At 52.0% G+C, this 18,859-nt stretch overlaps 2 protein-coding genes across 2 annotated transcripts in view; one reads left to right on the forward strand and one right to left on the reverse strand.

The window, feature by feature from the left end:
* The window catches only part of ZFR2 (zinc finger RNA binding protein 2), a 30,537-nt gene extending 26,720 nt beyond the window's left edge, over positions 1 to 3,817 (reverse strand). The window contains exon 1 of the mRNA XM_045548035.1: positions 3,774 to 3,817. The gene's annotated coding sequence lies outside the window, so the exon portion shown is untranslated. The remainder of the gene's footprint in view (positions 1 to 3,773) is intronic.
* Positions 3,818 to 13,964: 10,147 nt separating this feature from the next.
* ATCAY (ATCAY kinesin light chain interacting caytaxin) overlaps positions 13,965 to 18,859 on the forward strand; it is a 30,189-nt gene continuing 25,294 nt past the window's right edge. Inside the window, exon 1 of the mRNA XM_045544797.1 lies at positions 13,965 to 14,041. Coding sequence (XP_045400753.1) covers positions 13,965 to 14,041 — 77 coding nt within the window. The remainder of the gene's footprint in view (positions 14,042 to 18,859) is intronic.

An 18,859-nucleotide genomic window follows, 5' to 3' on the forward strand; every position in this document is an offset into this window, starting at 1 on the left:
ACGGTCAAGGCTAGGCTGGTCACACGACCACCTCCTCAGCCTCACGAGTGCCCCACTGCAGGGCAAGGCGCTGGCTGGGGAGCCACATAGCCCGGACTCGTAGCCAGACCCTCTGCGGTTGCTGCACCCCTGGGCCTCACTTTCCTCATCAGCAAAATGGGCACAATAACACCCACCTCAAAGGATTACTGCGAGGACTCGATGGACACAGAGTGCCCAGGACTTACATAGTGCAGAGAGCCAACAACCAGCAATTGTCACCATTAGCCTCCACCCCCAGAGCCTCACGGGATTCCAACCACACTGCCAACTTCCTGACATTCTCCAGGGGAAGGAATTCAGCTTAAAATTTATGCTGAAAGTTATTAAGACAGAGCTTCTTTTGACAGGAAATCAAGTGTTCACCCAAATCCAGCCGTCCTTGTGTTTAGATTTAACAAGAACATGAAGGCACAGCAGCCGGCTGTGCAACACCGGTGGAACTGTGACAGGACTGCTAGATGAAGACAGAAATGTAACAGCAGAGACGCTGGCTTGGCACTCTCCACGGGTCTGGACTGTCAACGTGCAGCTCTGTGCTCATTAGAAGCACTGTCCAAGCTGATTTTCCACATGGGATGAATCCATAATTCGGAACACTGCAGCACTAACTCAAGCCTAACAAGGAATCAGGAGATTCTTAAGAGCATGGCCGGGGTCGGTGCTACACCTGCAATCCCAGCACTTTAGGAGTATCGCTTGAGGCCAGGAGTTTGAGACCAGCCTGGGGAATGTAGTAAGACCCCCATCTCTACAAAAAATAGAAAAATTAGCCAGGTGTGGCGGTGGCACCTGTAGTCCCAGATACTCAGGAGCCTGAGGCCGGGAGGATCACTTGAGCTCAGGAGTTCAAGGCTGCAGTGAGCTATGATGTCACCACTGCACTCCAGCCTGGACATCAGAGCGAGACCCCATCTCTAAAATAAGTAAATAAATGAATTGATAACAAAATAAAATAAATTTTTTAAAAAGAGATCTGTAAGACCATAATAAAGAAAGTACATGATAATCAACATTAACAATAGGCACTCACAAACTTTTCTTATGCCATGCAGAGTTAATACGCATGCAATTCCTACTGGCCAACAGCTGAACAGCTCAGACCTGACCCTGCTTACAGGTGGCAACATCGGGAACATTCCTAACCAGGGCTGTGCTTAGCAGTTTTATAAAACAAGAAAGCCCACTCAACACTCCCCAGAAATAAACTGTTGTCTTCACTTTGGCAATTCAAGAAATGGACTTTGCAAGTACTGCTGTCTAAATCTACCCTAAAGCTGCTACTCATGAGACCAGCCATCTAACCAGGCTTCCTACGGCACGTTACATAAAGCACGTGTACTTGGTTGGTTGTTTTTTTTTTTTTTTTTTTTGAGACAGAGTCTCGCTCCGTTGCCTGGGCTGGAGTGCCATGGCGTCAGCCTAGCTCACAGCAACCTCAAACTCCTGGGCTCAAGCAATCCTTCTGCCTCAGCCTCTCGAGTAGCTGGGACACAGGCATGCACCACCATGCCCGGCTTATTTTTTCTATGTATATTTTTAGTTGTCTGGCTAATTTCTTTCTATTTTTAGTAGAGACGGGGTCTCGCTCTTGCTCAGGCTGGTCTCGAACTCCTGATCTCAAGCGATCCTCCTGCCTTGGCCTCCCAGAGTGCTAGGATTACAGGCGTGAGCCACTGCACCCGGCCAAAGCACGTGTACTTTAAAAGCAGCAAAGTTTCCAAGCAAAAGTCATTTCCTCCAAAGAGAGAATTTCTGGTTAATTTAAAATCATTGAAATAATGCATATGATCTTGTGTCTAGGTCTGGTGAGACTGAAATTTATTTTGCTATGATTCGCGTGTTATTTTTAGCAAATAGCTACTCTTTTCTCAAGGAGTAACACACTCTCTTGGAGACAATTCTAAAGACAGACTCCACATGTGGTTCATGACAGTTTCACATCCTTGGTTACATGTATACTGTATCACCTCCGTCATCAGGGTACAGACAGTAACACGTGTAAGTACAAATTCCAATCAGTAATTCAGCAGATGACAGACAGCTCAGGAATTACCTACTGGAACAGCATAAACATTCAATTTCCCCTCCAGAAGGTAACCTGAATGGAAAGCATAACAGTCAAGGGACTGTCCACATCTGACTGAAGAACACAACCGGCGAAACAAAGACAAAGAGAGAAAGAGGAAAGAGAAAGCAGTTTCTGACAATGGGCCTTGGAGGGTGGGGTGGGGGGAGAAAAAGAAGGAAGAAAGTGCTAGCAAGGAAAGAGACAGGCCAAGCGCTTCCAAGTGTCCCGTCTCCACCACCCTGTGACTAGCTGAGCCCTGCCTCGGAATACCCCTAAAGGTGAAGGAAACCAAAGAGAAGACAAAATGAAAATTAAACCCCCTGTCCCAGGCAAACAACAGGTGACAGAGTCTTTCCTTGACAGAAAATCCATGATTAGCCAAATACTGCACGGCAGAAACCACTCCGGGTACAGAAAACATTAGGTGCCCTCCTAATTTCCACCGTCCTCATATCCAAGTCCTGGGTGGTTTCTCTCTGTGGCTCCACGAGAAAGACCACAGCAGAATCTCAGCCATCCAGCTGATGGGACGGTGGTGCTAACTTGCCACAGCGTGAGACTGAAACACTAGCCTCAGTCTACCTTTGACGGACTGAAATAGAGTGGTAACAACAGGTGTGGCCATCTATGAAATAGAGTAGTAATGAAAGGTGCGGTCATCTACTAGTACCAGGTGCCTAAGGGGTGGCTAGCATCTGTGGGGACTCAGCAAGGGCTGTGAGAAATCTGGCCCAGGTCATACCAGCTGGAAACTGACACAGGGGTCTTGGGTGACACGTGGAAGGACTAAGGACAGTAGAGTTGCTCCAAGGAGTACATAGAAGGGTGTGGAGTGTGTGCTTGTGTATCTGGGCTACAGATCTGCATCCCCCACCCCCATATCTCTACCCACTGAGCCCTCCTGCCCTGTGGGTTCCCAGCCTTTGCCCCCCCATCTCTCCTCCAGCCTCCCTCCCCTCCCAAATGCCTGGGTCCCCATCCTGCACTAGGTCATAAATATCCACACACCCAGGTCCTGCTCACCCTCCTCCCTGTCCCAGCAGGGCCCCGGCAGGGCCCGGCTCCCTGGAAACCTCAGGTGCCCACCGGTATTGGGCCTCAGGACCTCCCCCACCCCCGTGTTGAGTCTGCTCCCCACCAAGTCTCAGCCCCTCTTCCCCACCTCCGTCTCTGCCCCTCCCTCTGTCACCCTCCCAGGTCCCTGTCTCCTCGTCCCCATCCCTATCCACTCCCCATCCCAGGTCTCTTCCCCTGGCAGGTCGGGTCCCTCCCAGGACTCTGCTACCCCAGCAGGGGTCAGCTCCCGCCCCTCCCCCGCCCGGCCAGGTACCGCCCCCCCAGGTCTCCACCTTCTCCTTCCAGGCCCGCTGCAGGTGGAGGCCCCCTTGGAGGCTGGGCCCCGCCGGGCCCGGCCCAGGCTCCATCCCCCGACCCCACACACAGGCCCGGGCCCCTCTCACGTCAGGAGCCTCCTCCCCGCTCCCTACAGACACAGTGGGCTCCGCAGCCATCTCAGCCGGAACCAGCCTCCCAGCCCGCGACCCGCCGGTTCCGACCCAGAGGCTGCCCTGCGGCTCCTCCCGGCGCGGCTTCCCGCGGGTCTGGGGTCGGGGTCGGGATCGGGGCCCGGGCTGGGCGCGGGGCGCGGGAGAAGGGCCGTTACCTGTGCTGCGGGCCAACAACCTGCGCGGAACCCCGATCGCTACTCGCCGCCATCTTGGCGTCTTCCCAGCGCCTGGCGGGCCCGTGACGTCACCGGCCCCGCCCCCGAGCCGCGTGCCGCTCGCGCCCCGCCACGCGCCCCAGGCCCCGCCCAATGCGCGAAGCTGGCGCCTTCTCACTTCCTTCTCTGCCAATGGGGACGCTGTCTCGAGCCCCGCCCCGTGAGGGGGCCCCGCCTTCTACTCAGAGCCCCACCTTCCCGTTAACCACCTATATGGGAAGGCCTGTATTCAAGCCCCGCCCCTACCTCAAGTCCTGTCCTCTAGTCTTAGCCCCGCCTTCCCTTTAACCACTCAAGTGGGGAAGTCTATATTGAAGCCCCTCCCCTCCCTCAAGCCCCGCCCCCTGTTCGGAGACCCGCCTTCCCTTTAACTACTGAGAAGGGGCAGTCTGTATTCAAGCCCGCGCCCTCCTTCTAGTCACTTGGAGCCCCGACTTCCCGTTAACCACTCAGATGTGGGGGTCTCTGCACCCGAGGCCCGCCCTGGAAGGGGTCCTTGCGGCTTCCTGCTCGGGAGCTGGTCCTTCTGTCCTGCAGGGTCCTCACAGCCACCTGAATGTCCCCTCCTGCATGGAGGGTTTTTCTCTTTGTCCCACATGGGTGGGTTTGGGAGCCCTGCTGACCACCCTCTGGCTGGGTGGACGAGGCCCTTCTGACGTGGCCAAGTCCTGAGTGTCCCTCCAACACCCCCTGGCCACCAGCCTTTATTTGGGGACTTCGAAAGGCCCACGGAGTGCCCCAAATTCAAATATTCAGTGCCCCTAAATTGGTGGTTCTCAACCAAGGGCAATTTGCCACCAAAGGAGGCTTGAAGCTGTATGGAAACATTTGTGGTTGTCATGACTTAGAGGGGGTGCTGCTGTCATTGAGTGGGTGGAGGCCAGGGAAGCTGCTCAGCACCCTGCAGTTCCCAGGACGCCCCACCACAGAGAGTGACGCAGCCCTGCGTGTCCACAGTGTCATGGTGGAGAGAGGTGGTGTTCTAAATGTGTCTGGTTTTGAGAGCTATCTAATGAGCCGCCTACTGTGGGCTGGGCCATTTGCAGGATGCAGCAGGAAGCAACCGTGACATTGTACCAGCCCTCAGGGAACTTAGAAGCAGGGAGGCAGATCTTAATCAAACTTTGCATTATCAGTATGGCACTTTAAAAGTTAACAACAGCTTTATTGAGATATAATTCACATATCATACAATTCACCCATTTAAAGTGTACAATTCAATAGTTTTTAGTATATTCATAGAGTCATGCAAGAACCACCACTGTCAAATTCCAGAACATTTTCATCACCCTGAAAAGAAATGCCATATCCATTAGAAGTCATTTGCTGTTCCTCCTTCCCTCCAGCCCCCGGCAACCACTAGTCCACTGCCTGTCTTTGTGGATCTGCCTGTTCTGGACATTTCATATAAATGGAATCTCACACTAGATGTCCTTTTGTGTCTGGCGTCTCTCACTGAGCATGATGTCCTCAAGGTCCATCCACGCTGTAGCCTGTGTCAGAGCCTCATTCCCTTTATTGGTTGGGCATAGTGACTCTTGTGTATAATCCCAGCACTTTGGGAGGCTTAAGCAGGAGGATCACTTGAGCCTGAGAGTTCAACACCAGCCTGGGCAACTTAGTGAGACCCCATCTCTATAAAAAAATAAAAAATCAGCCAAGCGTGGTGGTGCCTATAGTCCCAGCTACTAGGGAGGCTGAGGTGGAAGGATCGCTTGAGCCTAGGAGTTGGAGGCTGTGGTGAGCTGTAATTATGCCACTGCACTCCAGCCTGGGTGACAGTGTGAGACCCTGTCTCTAAGAAAAAAGTCTTGTCCTTCTATTAACTTTTGTTTTGCTGAAGTCTTTCAAATCTTTTGGCTTTTTGACAATGAAGCATTGCAAGAGAGTTAGAGTAAAAAGCACATTGGCTGACGTTGAGGAGTGGTATTCCTTTGTCATCTTATAGGATGTATCTTACAGATACAGGACTAATTATTTCTTGGACAGACACCATGGAGAGCCCAGGGTGCCAAGAGAAGCCACATTTGGTGATTTAGTAGATGGCATTCTTCCATCCATGTCTTCACGACCATGTGTGGCCACTAGGCATGGTCTGGCGGGTCTGGCCAATGCAGCCTCCCCTGCCATGGCCTGGCTAGGGTCCAGCGTGGAAATTACATGTGGCATCCTTCCAAGTCCCTGCAGTTCTAATTAGATAATGAAGGCTGATCCTCATCACCAAAGTGGGCCTGTTGTTGTGTTTTCTCTGGGTGGCATAATATATTTTTTCCTACTATTTACTGCAAGCATTATGCTAAATACTTTCCATGCACAATCGGATCTAGTCCTTACAGCAGCCCTCAGAAGTAGATACAGTCAATTCTCACTAGTTCTGCTCTATAAAGTCGCTGTGAACACCGAGCTTGCGAATACTGACAATCACTCCTAAGGGAAACACGGGTTAGTTCCTGTGAGCGTCTGGTCACCATAGTTTTGCCAACCAATCAATACATGACCTCATTTTATGTCTGTTTCTGTTTAAAGACATCTTATTTAGCCCAAGTGTGGTGGCTCGTGCCTGTAATCCCAGCACTTCAGGAGGTCAATGCAGAAGGACCACTTGAGGCCAAGAATTTGAGACCAGCCTGGGCAACAGAGCAAGACCCCAGTCTCTACAAAAAAATAGAAAAATTAGCCAGGTGTGGTGACTCACACCTGTAGTCCCAGCTACTCAGGAGACTGAGGCAGGAGGATTGCTTGAGCCCAGGAGTTCAAGGTTGCAGTGAGCTATGATGATGCCACTTCACTCCAGCCTGGATGACACAGCAAGACCTTGTCTAAGGAAAAGGAAGAGAGAGAGAGAGAGAGAGAGAGAAGGAAAGAGAGAGAGAGAGAGAAAGAAAGAAAGAAAGAAAGAAAGGAAGGAAGGAAGGAAGGAAGGAAGGAAGGAAGGAAGGAAGGAAGGAAGGAAAGAAAGAAAGAAAGAAAGAAAGAAAGAAAGAAAGAAAGAAAGAAAGAAAGAAAGAAAGGGAAAAGGAAAAAGAGAGGGACAGAGGAAGGAAAGAAAAGTGAATGAAATTAGAGGCATAATGAAAAAGAACATCAACATTTTAAACATAAGTTTTTGATATATATAGCACCTGAGTTCCACCAGAAAGGTGGCACCAATTGCATGCCCACCAGTAGCATAGAGGCCCCATTTTCACAACTGCATTTTTAATGTAAATTTTATTGAATGTAACTTACAAAAAATGTGCTTCGGCTGGGCGCGGTGGCTCACGCCTGTAATCCTAGCACTCTGGGAGGCCGAGGCGGGCGGATTGCTTGAGCTCAGGAGTTCGAGACCAGCCTGAGCAAGAGCGAGACCCCATCTCTACTAAAAATAGAAAGAAATTATTGGGCCAACTAAAATATATATAGAAAAAATTAGCTGGGCATGATAGCACATGCCTGTAGTCCCAGCTACTCGGGAGGCTGAGGCAGTAGGATCGCTTTAAGCCCAGGAGTCTGAGGTTGCTGTGAGCTGGGCTGATGCCACGGCACTCACTCTAGCCCGGGCAACAGAGCAAGACTCTGTCTCAAAAAAAAAAAAAATGTGCTTCATTGGGAAAGAATAATCTTTTCAACAAATGGCACCAGGACAGCTGGATATGCGCATGCAAAAGAATGAATTTGGACCCCCATGTCATATGCAGGGGTCATATATTAATACAAAAATTAACTCAAAATGAATCAGAGACCTAAACATAAGAGCTAAAACTATAAAACTCTGAGAAGAAAACACAGGGGTCAGTCTTCCTGGCCTTCAGTGACACAGCAGTTTCTTAGATGTGACACCAAAAGCCCAAACACATGAAAAATAGATAAATTGGACTGTACCAAAATAAAATACATTGTGCGTCAAAGGACTCCATCAACAATATCAAAAGGCAACCTACAGAGTGGCAGAAAACTTTGCAAGTCATATATCTTATAAGGATCTAGTGTCCAGAATACGTAAAGAATACTTATAACTTGACAACAGAAACACAAACAAGCCAACTCAAAAATCGGCAAAAGATATGAATACTTTCTTCTCCAAAGAAGGTATACAAATGTCTGATAAGCACATAGAAAGAGACTCAATATTATCTATTATTAGGAAAATGCAAATCAAAACCACAATGAGATACCACTGCATGCCCATTAGGATAGGTTTATTTTTTAAAAAAATGAAAAATAACAAGTGTTGGTGAGAACGTGGAGAAATTGGAACCGTGTGCATGGCTGATGGGAATGTAACATGGTGCAGCTGCAATGGAAAACAGTCGTGCAGTTCCTCAAAAAGTTAAACATAAAATTCCCATAGGACCCAGCAATTCCACTCCTAGGTATCTACCCAAAGGAACTGAAAACCGGTCTTCAAGCAAATACGTGAACATACGTGTTCATAGCAGTACGAGTCACAAAGAACTAAAAGATGGAAACAGCCCAAATGTCTATCCATGGTTGGGTGGATAAACACAGCATGGTCCCTCCACACACTGGAATATCACGCAGCCAGGAAAAGGGACGAGGCTCTGACACAGGCCACAGCGTGGATGGACCTTGAGGACATCGTGCTCAGTGAGAGACGCCAGACACAGGACAAGTCCTGTGTGATTCCACTCACAGGAGGTTCCTGGAGTCATCAGATCCACAGAGACAGGAAGTAGAGTGGTGGGTGCCAGGGGCTGGCGAGGGGGCGGGGAGTGAGTGTTTCATGGGGACAGAGTGTCAGTTTGGGAAGATGAGAAAGTTCTGGAGAGGGCGGCTGGTGATGTCTGCACAGCAATGTGAATGTGCTTAATGCCACTGAGCTGTGCACTTAAAAATAGTTAAAATGTAAATTTTATGTATATTTCACCACAATTTAAAACAAAACAAAACAAAAACAGACAGGGAACCAAGCTCAGGTCACCCTAAGCGGCTCCTTGGTGGCAGCTGCAGCACCACGGACAGCTCCCAGGCCCCGTGCCATTGGCCACAAGCTGCTATTCCTCAAAGCGCCAAACTGGTCCGGGCAGGCCTGTCTGTCCAGAAAGCCTTTCTCCCTCTTCAGCCATCTGACTCCTGCTCACTCCTCCGGCCTGACAGACATCGTCATCACCCCTGTCCCGTATGTAACAGGAAATCTCCCCCAAAGAGCCCTCTCCAAGGATGTCCCCAAATCAGCGCAGTTCTTTAACCACCTGCTTCTCCCAAGCAAACAGGAATTCTCTGAAAGCAAAGTGTTATTCACACCTTGTGCTTGGGGACCGGCCAGAATATCCCCTTCAACTAACACAAGTGTCTCTTGCAAGAGCTCCACTTCCTCCAGCCAGGAGGTGAGAAGTCCAAACCTTGTGCCAAGGTCTCAGGGCTCTTTCTGTCCCCAGAAGGGCTTTCTGGCCCCTGCTGCGGGACAGGTTGCCTTAATGCCTGTGGTCCGGAGGGCTACAGACTCCGCGAGTGAGGGGCCAGCCTCAGTCATCAAGTGTCCGTGAAGGGACCAGCATTCGTGCATCCTACCTGAATTTCCTGTGCATCTCCTTGGCACCAGGAGATGCTGCCCCAGGCAGAGAACTTATTGGTAAATGAGACCAGCTAAGTTTCTGCTTTCTGGAAATTTAGATCCTAGTAAGGGGTGGAGGGGCAGAGGATCGACAAAGAAATAAGTAAATAGTTTCAACCAGTGGTAAGTGCTGTGAAAAAAAATCAGATCCCTTAATGAGTGAAACGTAGAATTACAGTGTGACCCAGGAATTCCATTCCCAGGAATGCACCCAAGAGATTAGAAACAGGGACTCAGGCACTCATACACACACGGTCACAGCAGCCAAGGGGTGGAAACAACCCAAGTGTTCATCAAGGGATGAATGGAAACATAAAATATGGTCCATCCACATGTGGAATATCACTCAGCCATGAAAAGGGACGAGGCTCTGACACAGGCCACAGCGTGGATGGACCTTGAGGACATCGTGCTCAGTGAGAGACGCCAGACACAGAAGGACACACAGTGTGAGACTCTGTTTCTATGAAATGTCCAGAACAGGCAGATCCACAGAGATGGGACATGGATTCGTGGGTGCCAGGGGTTGGGGAGGGAGTGGGTTGACAGCTAATGGGAACAGGGCTTTCATTTAAGAAAAGGTTCTAGAACTAGATAGTAGTGATGTTCGCACAACAGTGTGAATGCCCTTAATGCCACTGAGTTGTACAGTCTCAATTGGTTAAAATGGTAAATTGTAAGTTGTGTGTATTTTACCACAATTTTTTTTAAAGTTCATCATACTAAAAAAAATCAAACTGGGCAATGGATGGAGGGTGACAGGGCGGTAGAGTGGAGGGTGGAGAGGGATCTGGGAAGGCTCCTGTGAGGAGGTAACTTCTGAACTGACACACGAATAACATGAAGTTCTGGAGAAGTGTGTTCCTGGCAGAGGACACAGCACGTGCAAAGGCCCTGCGGTAGGAATGCACTCGGTGTGTTCGCTCAAAGAACAGGTGAAAAACCACCCCAGTAAGTCAGAAGAGCAGGAGAGAACAGATCCCAATTGTTACTTAGGGTCGTATACTTTGTTTCCTGGGGCTGTTGAAACAAAATATAATACCACTGCATGGGGTGGCTTAAAACAATAGAAATGTATTCTCTTGCTTTTCGGGAGGCGGGAAGTCTAAGCTCAAGGTGTCCGCAGGGTTGGTTCTTTCTGGAGTCTCTGCAGGAGAATCCATATCATGCCTCTTGCCTGCTTCTGTTGGAAGCTAGGAAATCCTTGGCTAGCAGGAGCCTCACCCCAATCTCTGCCTCCGTCTTCACACGGCCACCCCCTCTTGCATGTCTTCTCTTCTCTTCTAAGGACACCTGTCATTGAATTTGGGGCCCACCCTAATCTAGGACAGTCTCATCTCAAGATCCTCAACTTAATTCTATCTGCCAAGACGCTTTTTCCAAAGAGTCCCTACATCATCCCACCGTCCCCTCAAACTCCTCCAGGTGGGCGCCACTCCCCACGCACAACTGCAGGGGGCGCTGTTTGCAGGGGCGAGTCTGTCTGAAAAACTCCTGCCTCCCAGGGACCCAGTCTGGTTCAGGGTGCACAGCTCCGTCAGCGCCGCGTGGGTGTCTGATGGACCCACAAAACGGGGTCCCTGGGACATTTTTTATCTCTTTGCCTACTTAGGGGACACCTCCCACCCCTGCTGCCTTTGAAAGGGGAAATGCCCCCAAGACCTCCTTCCCCGACCCCCCATTTTCTACGGAATGAGGCCATGGCACCATTTATTTATTTGTGTGTGCCCTGTTTTGTTTTTGAATCTGTGGTGCGCCATCAGAAAATTATTTCTGCCTGGCGTGGCTCTGGGAGATGCTTTCTCCTTCCAGCCAATGGCGAGGCTGGGACTGTGGCAGGGGGCTGTGCTCTGTGGTCAGGCCTGCCCCCTGCCACCACCCTCCAACCCCCTGCACACAAAAGCAGCGGAATTAACTGTCTTAAGGAAGCCTGAGCCTCTCTGTCAGCTGGGAGCCGGGAAGAAGGAGGCATTTTCCTGGGCGACAGGGCACGGGCAGCGATGGTGACAGAGGACGCGGCTGCCACAGCCCCTTGTCGGGGAGCCCACCGCTAACTGGGAATTGTGCTCCCCACCCCCTGGACAAAAGAGCCCGCGGGCGCTGGCCACGTTGCCCTGGGTGACCTTCCTCGGATGCAGAACCCGCCCCTGCGAGTATCTTCCTCCTCGATGCTCTGAAGGCCTGGGGACCGCGGGACATGCCCGGCTGCGCCAGGGCCGGGCTGGTCTTTGTTTGCCAGTGAGGCGGAGGAGAGGCCGCCGCTGCGGAGGTGAGTGCAGGCGCCTTCCGGTGGCATCTGCTGCTTCTAACTCCCTCTGCAGCAGAGCGGGTGGGTGGGAGCAGAGGGCCACGGTCCGGTGACTCTTCCAAGGCCCCCACATCCCTGTCGCCGATGCCATCCCCGGGCTCGTTCGGGCACCACTCACCTTCCACGCACCGTCCCTGGAAGGCAGAGCTTTGCACCATTTTCAGGACGCTGCTTAGAGCTTAGGCGGATAAAAAAAAAACCTGGGCGGCTGAAATGGACCCGTCCCGCCTCTGTCATCTCCTATTTATAACACCCAGAGGGACCAGGACAGCCACCGGTGGTGGATTTGGAAGGTTTCCCTAAGCGTGTCGATAAAGGCTTACCTGGGGGGTGGGGAGGCAGGGAGATGGTTAGAGACACAGAGCCCCCCACCCCCGTTTCGGAACTTGTATGTGATGCCCTAATAATTCAACATCTGAGCTCAGATGAATGCCTGTCACCTGTCCCGTCCTTCCTGCCTGCCTCTCTCTGCTCCCTTTGCCGTCCCCAAACGTGAAGCCAGGATCTCAATGCGGGAGTGTATGGGGTCCACTGGGGACCCACCACACCCCATATTTAAAGGATTATGGACCCAACACATGTGGCTCCAGCTGTGGGTCCCCCCATGCCCCCAAGGACTAGGGGAGCTTGTTCCTGGGGGCTCAGATAAGGCGACAGACCGCTCCCTCCAGATAGCGGATGAATTTCCACGGACATGACGCAAACTGTCCCTCGCAATAAGGGTCTAGGCGGTTGCCGTTGCGTGGAGCATCCGGAAGGGATTTTTTTTTTTCCATACTGCATGTTACTGTCCCTCCTCCATGAATGAATGACGACATTCAGGACAGAGAATGGAGTGAGGAACTCGCACCCTGAGTGGGGGAGGGGCTGGCTTTAGCCATCCCCTGCCGCCTCCCCCTTCCTGCCTGGCACTCGCCTGGCTTGGGCTCCCTCTCAGTCCTCCCTCGCTGAGCCACAATCCCAAGTGCAGAGCCACCATCTATGCACGCTGGGGGCTCCGGGTGACACACTGTTAGGCATGCACCAGGCCCACGGAGGGCAGGTGGGGTGTGACTCGAGTTGGGGGCCTTAGATGCTGGAAAGGGGACATAACAAGACAGGAGCTGCTGGGAGGCTGGAAGGAGGTAACGGGGTGACGTGGCCTGAAATCCTTTCACTAACGTGCGAACAGAGAAACAGCCATTCCCTTTAAAACAGGGTTTCTCAACCTCGGAGCTAGGGACAGCTGGGGCCGGATCATTCTCGGTGGTGGGGGGGCCTTCCTGGGCTCTGTGGGGTGTTGGGCAGCACCCCCGGCCTCCACCCTAGAGCACTCTCTGCCCCCAATTGTGACAAACAGAAAAGCCTCTAGACATTGCCAAATGTCATAGGGGGTGGGGGAGGGGTGGCAGAATCTCCACCAGGTGCCAACCGCTGGTTTCAGGGCACAAAACAGGTGACGTTAGTTGAATCATAAGATCCTGGAATGTTCTGCCTGGACAGTGTCGTGGAGGTCACCTCTCATTCAACCCTTCCGTTTACAGACAGGGAAACTGAGGCCCAGAGAGGTGAGTGGTCTGAGAGTCTGCCATGCCCCGGGACAGACCCAAATGCAGTCTCACTTGGTAGCTCTGATCCTGCCTGGACCACCACCCAGAGCGCCACCCCCTACCCCTACCCCACCGTGGGCTCCTCAGTACGATAAACACAAAATAGGCATTTTGTAGTTGATGGTGATGATGATCTCTCCACACTGCCTCTGTTAGCACCGGGGTCAGCAGGTTGTTAGGACTTGCTTCCTGGGAGGACAGAGGGGCAGACCAGGTGGCCTGGTAGAGGTGGCAGGTGGAGATGAATTGGAGTTAACCAGGACCTCTTTGAAAGTAGGGAAGCTTAAGCACGTCAGTCATTCACACTTTAGTATAAATGACTATTTGGATTTATTGCTTCCCAGTTGAGGTCCAAGGTAAGGGAGGGAGAATGAGTCTATTTGGGTCCTGGCTCTCTCAGGAGAGGGTGGAACTCAGAGCTTCCCAGGGAGGGGTGCTTGCAGCTGAAGGCTCATTATTGCCCAGGTTCAAACTCTAGACCCACCTGGGTGTCCTCAGCTCTCCACACCTCTGTTTTCTCACCTGTAATATGGGGAAGCCCCAGGGAACTGGGCGGTGATTCAGTAAGCCGTGCTGCACGTGGGGACTGTCATTATGATTATCGCCCAGTAAACCCCGTTCCGCTGCACATCCCCTTCAGAGCTCACCCCTGCTCCAAGCCGGCACCCCTTCCTGCTCCCATGGGGACCACCGAGGCCACACTGCGGATGGAAAACGTGGATGTGAAGGAGGAATGGCAGGACGAGGATCTTCCCAGGTAGGACTTCCAGGCTCCTGAGTCGGCCATGGAGGGAGTGGGCCTGGCCCCCCTCCCAGGTGGGTGCAGGGGACACAGCAGGTGGGTGCAGGGGACACAGCAGGTAGGGGCAGGGGACACAGCAGGTGGGTGCAGGGGATACACAGGGGGGCAGCAAAAGCCTCCTCTGGAAGTGCTGCCTGGCCGGGGCATCTCTAGGCAGGAGCTGGCCAGGGGCTGGCCCGGGTCTAATCTGCTCACATTCTCACCTCCACACTCTGTGAGAGCTGAGACCACGTGGGCAAGACCTCATAGCAGACTCTCTGGGCCAAGCACATGGTGGATATTTAAGATTGATTTCCCCCCACCCAGAGCTCCAAAAGAGCCCCCACCTCTACGCTATTTTAAGAATTCTAAATATTCTCCTAAAACTATCTCATTGATACCACAATATTCTTACCTGGTTCCCACGAATCCAGGTGACAGCGTATTTTTCCATGCAGCAGCCGGAAGGACCACGTCCTATCCTAGCTTAAATCCCCTCCGGCAGGCCAGCACGGTGGCTCATGCCTGTAGTTCCAGCACTCTGGGAGGCCGAGGTGGGAGGATCGCTTGAGCCCAGGAGCTGGAGGCTGCAGTGAGCTGTGATGACGCCACTGCTCTCCAGCCTAGGTGACAGAGCAAGACCTGTCTAAAAAAAAAAAAAAACAAAACAACAACAACAAAAAAAAAAAACAGGCAAATGCTCATTCCATTGAAAATCCGGTGTCTAGCCTCCCCCCAAGTCTGCAACCTCCTTTCCCCTCGCCCTTCCTGCCCTGGTAGCTGCAGTGGCTCCTACCTGTTCCTTCCTGACAGGCTTACTCTTACCTTCAAACTTTGCACTGGCTGTTCCCTCGGGTCAGGATGCTTTTCTCTCATGCCCAGCCTCACTTACTTTGGGTCTCTCTGCCCATGGGCCACATTTTCAGGGAGAGCCTCCCTCGCCCCTTTCATCACCTCCTCGCCAATTGCCTGAATTGTTTCCGTCCTGAATAATGGCTTTATCATGGCCCTCTGCAAAGACAGCCACGTCCTGATCACTACAACTTGTGACTGTTATCTTACGTGGCAAAAGGCACTTTGCAAATGGGATTAAGTTAAGGATCTTAAAATGAGGACATCATGCTGGATGACCCGGGGGCCCAGTGTCAGCACAGGGCCCTCCCACGAGGGGGCAGGAGGGTCGGAGGCAGAGAGACTGGAAGACGCTGCGCTGCTGGCTCTGAAGGGGGAGGAAGGGCCCAGAGCCGAGGGACAGGGGTGGCCGCTAGACGCTGGGAAAGACGGGAGGGGGGTCCTCCCCTGGAGCCCCCAGGAGGGACGCGCCCTGCCCAGTGAAACTGATTTCAGGGTTACTTCTGGCCTCTAGATTTATGAGAGGACGAACGCTGTTTGAAGGCTCTCAGGTTGTGGTATTTAGTTAGGGGGATGCTTATACCACGCTATATGCTGAACACACCGCCAAGCAGAGGCCCACAAGGGCAGAGATCTTTGTTTTGATCACTGTTGTATCCCAGCCTGATGATAGTGCCCGGCATACAGTCGACGCTCAATAGATATTGAGTGAATGAGTGATGGACGCCGGTAGGAACAAAAAAACATGCAGGAAGGAAGCTGTATGCATTTTTCTTTTCCTGAGACAGGGTCTTATTCTGTCACCCAGACTGGAGTGCAGTGGCGTCATCACAGCTCACTGCAGCCTCCAACTCCTGGGCTCAAGCGATCCTCCTGCCTCAGCCTCCCAAGTAGCTGGGACTACAGACATGTGCACCACAATCAGCTAATTTTTAAAAACATTTTTGGAGATAGGGTCTTGCTATGTTGCCCAGGCTGATCTCGAACTCCTGGGCTCACGTGATCCTCCTGCCTCAGCTTCCCAGAGCTCTGGGATGACAGGCGCGAGCCACCACGTCCAGCCAAGATGCATGACTCTGACTCCCTGGCTGAAGACAAGTGCTCCTGCCTCTCTCTTTTAATGCAAGAAACTCACCCGCAGGACATGACGCGGAAGAGGTCGTTATGTAAACTATCTGGGGAGTTATAGTCTAAAGGGCTGGGTGTGTTCAGCCTGAAGAAAGAGAATTTGAGAAAGCATTTCCAGCTCTGGAAAAAATCTCATTTGGGGAGGGTTCCGGAAGGCAGAACTAGGACGAATGAACAAGCCTGACAGAGAGTCGGGTTTAAAGGCAGTGCAGAAGACTGCTTTAAAACACAGGTCTCCCATCCAAGCACTGACCAGGCCTGACCCTGCTTAGCTTCTAAGATCAGACAAGATTGGGTGTGTTCGGGGTGGTATAGCCGTAGAAAAAAATATTTTAAAAAGTTTTAAAAATATAATAAAACAACAGATCTCCATTGGGCTGATGTGGGACATTGCGAACTTCTTGTCTACTGATGTCCAAGCAGAATGGGGCGCCCACTGGGAAAGAGGGGTCCCCCATATTTAAGGACTTCAGGCCTCTTCTGAATTCAGTCATTTCCAGACCTCTGAATCCCAGGCACCTGTGTATTTCTTTGTGGCAAGAGGTGCCTGTTCTCAGAGGAGCTGAGACTCTCCTGTCTGTCGGTACCAATGTCCATGGGGTTTGCACTCAGGGTCTGCAAGTTTCAGCAGAGAGATGTCCCCTCGGTCAGCACCTACAGCTCCTGTCCACACACCTTTGCAATTTCTTTCTCCCTTCCACGGGCCCTTCTAGAAGTCTCTCTCTTCAACTCAATGTAAATAATATCGATGCCTGAATATGTAGAAAGGGTCACTAGGCAGGGCGTGGTGGCTCACGCCTGTAATCCCAGCACTTTGAGAGGCCGAGGCAGGAGGACCGCTTAAGGCCAAGAGTTTGAGATTAGCCTGGGCAACATAGTGAGATCCCATCTCTACAAAAAATAGAAATAAAAAAATTAGCTGGGTGTGGTGGTGCCTGTAGCTCTGGCTACTCAGGAGGCTGAGGAAGGAGGATCGCTGGAGTCCAGGAGTTCAAGGTTTCTGTGAGCTGTGATGAGGCCACTGCACTCCAGTGTACTGGACGTCGAAAACCTTCTTCTTCAACCTGGTGTCTCCAGGCAGAAAACCGTCCTAGACGTAACAATATTCTCCCAGCAACACAGACTCCCTGCCGTACGTTCTGATGTTATTCGCCAAAACGGCATCATCTTTGGAATCTGATGGCCGCAGTTCAAATCCCAATTCCCCAACAGGTTTGCTCTGCCACCTGGGGCAACTTTTGGGGCATCCTAGTGTCTCTGTTTCCTTAACTGTAAAATACGAATCATAATCTTTCACTCACAAAATCGTCCTGAGATATCGGTGAGGTAGCTGGGATGGGCTCTCGAAATGATGAAGGCTGCACAAGTGAATGATCATCTCCAGTGTTACTATTATTATTTGGTTGTTACTTGTTCACTCTGGTTCTCTGTTCTGCCACCGATAACCCAGCCCGGTGCTGTGGCTCACGCCTGTAATCCCAGCACTTTGGGAGGCCGAGGTGGAAGGGTTGCTTGAGCTCAGGAGTTCAATGCCAGCCTGAGCAACATAGTGGAGACCTCGTCTATATAAAAAATTTAAAAATTAGCAGGGCGTGCTGGCGCGCTGTTGTGGGAAGATCGCATCAGCCCAGGAGTCTGAGGTTGCAGGGAGCTATGTTCGCACTCTAGCCCAAGCAACAGAGTGACGCTCTGTCTCAAAAAAAGAAAACTAATTTTAAAAAGTATTTTTTTAATTTAGAAAAGCTATCCCCACGCCCAAGCCTCCATGAGACAAACCTGGGGCTGAAGGCAGCTTCGATGTGGACTGGAGGCCCGTTCTGGGAGGGGGTGAGGCCGTGTGAACCCAGGATGAGCCTGTCTTTCAAACGGCTTCTCTTAGCTGCAGGGGCTCCCCCCGGGGCTCAGTAGCTCCGTGTCTGCGGGACAGCGGCCTCGCTGTGCAGCCTGGGCCTTGAGCCGCGCCTTCGCCCGCGTGGCTGCTGTCTTCCTCGCCTCTGGAAACGAGTGCGGGCCCCTGGCGCCAGCGTCCAGCTGGGACCACACACAGGCCCCTCTGTCTGGGGTCAGACAGCTTGGGATTCTATTCCTCCCAGCTCAGGAACCCCCGCCGGGGAGGTGGGCGGGGAGAAGGGTCTTTGTGCTTCCCTGTGGGATGTCAGAGCCCTGTGCTCTCTGCCTTCTGGCACTTTCCTTGACTCCTTCACCCCCCCACCCTCACCCCCACCTCCCCTTCTGCAGACGCCTGCAGAGCTAGAGCTGAGAGCTGCCTCGATTTCTCCATGCATTCATTCTAATAATATGCACCCACTGTATGCCAGTCCCTTATAGCCTCACAACCCAGTGAAATGTGGCAGCTGGGTTCACGGCACTGCGAGAGCCCCTGGGTGGGGTCTGACCATGTCAGGGGCATCAGGAGAGGTCTGATCCCCTAGGATAAAGGAGGAGGGCAGAACCGAGGGAGGAGGCTGCCGGGGGAGGCCACGGGTTCCAAGCAGAGAGAGCAGTGTGTACAAAGGCTCTGGGCCCGGCAGAAGTAGGTTGAGGGACTGGACGAAGGCCAAGTGGGGAAACTGAGGACAGGGTGGGGGGTGCGTGGCCAGGTCTCACTGCTGAGGAGGAGCAGGTGCAGAGTCAGGTGTCACATGGGTCCCTCAGCCCCTTTCCTTCACCACCGAGTGCTCTGCGTCTGGTTTGTTTGTAACTTTTTATTTTGATAGAGTTCCAAACTTAGAAAAAAAATTACAGGAATGGCAAAAGGAATATCTGTGTACCTGTGTCCGGGTTACCCCGTTGTCAACATTTCGCTGCCTTTGC

Source organism: Lemur catta, chromosome 1 (assembly GCF_020740605.2).
Source record: "Lemur catta isolate mLemCat1 chromosome 1, mLemCat1.pri, whole genome shotgun sequence".
Lineage (NCBI taxonomy): Eukaryota > Metazoa > Chordata > Mammalia > Primates > Lemuridae > Lemur > Lemur catta.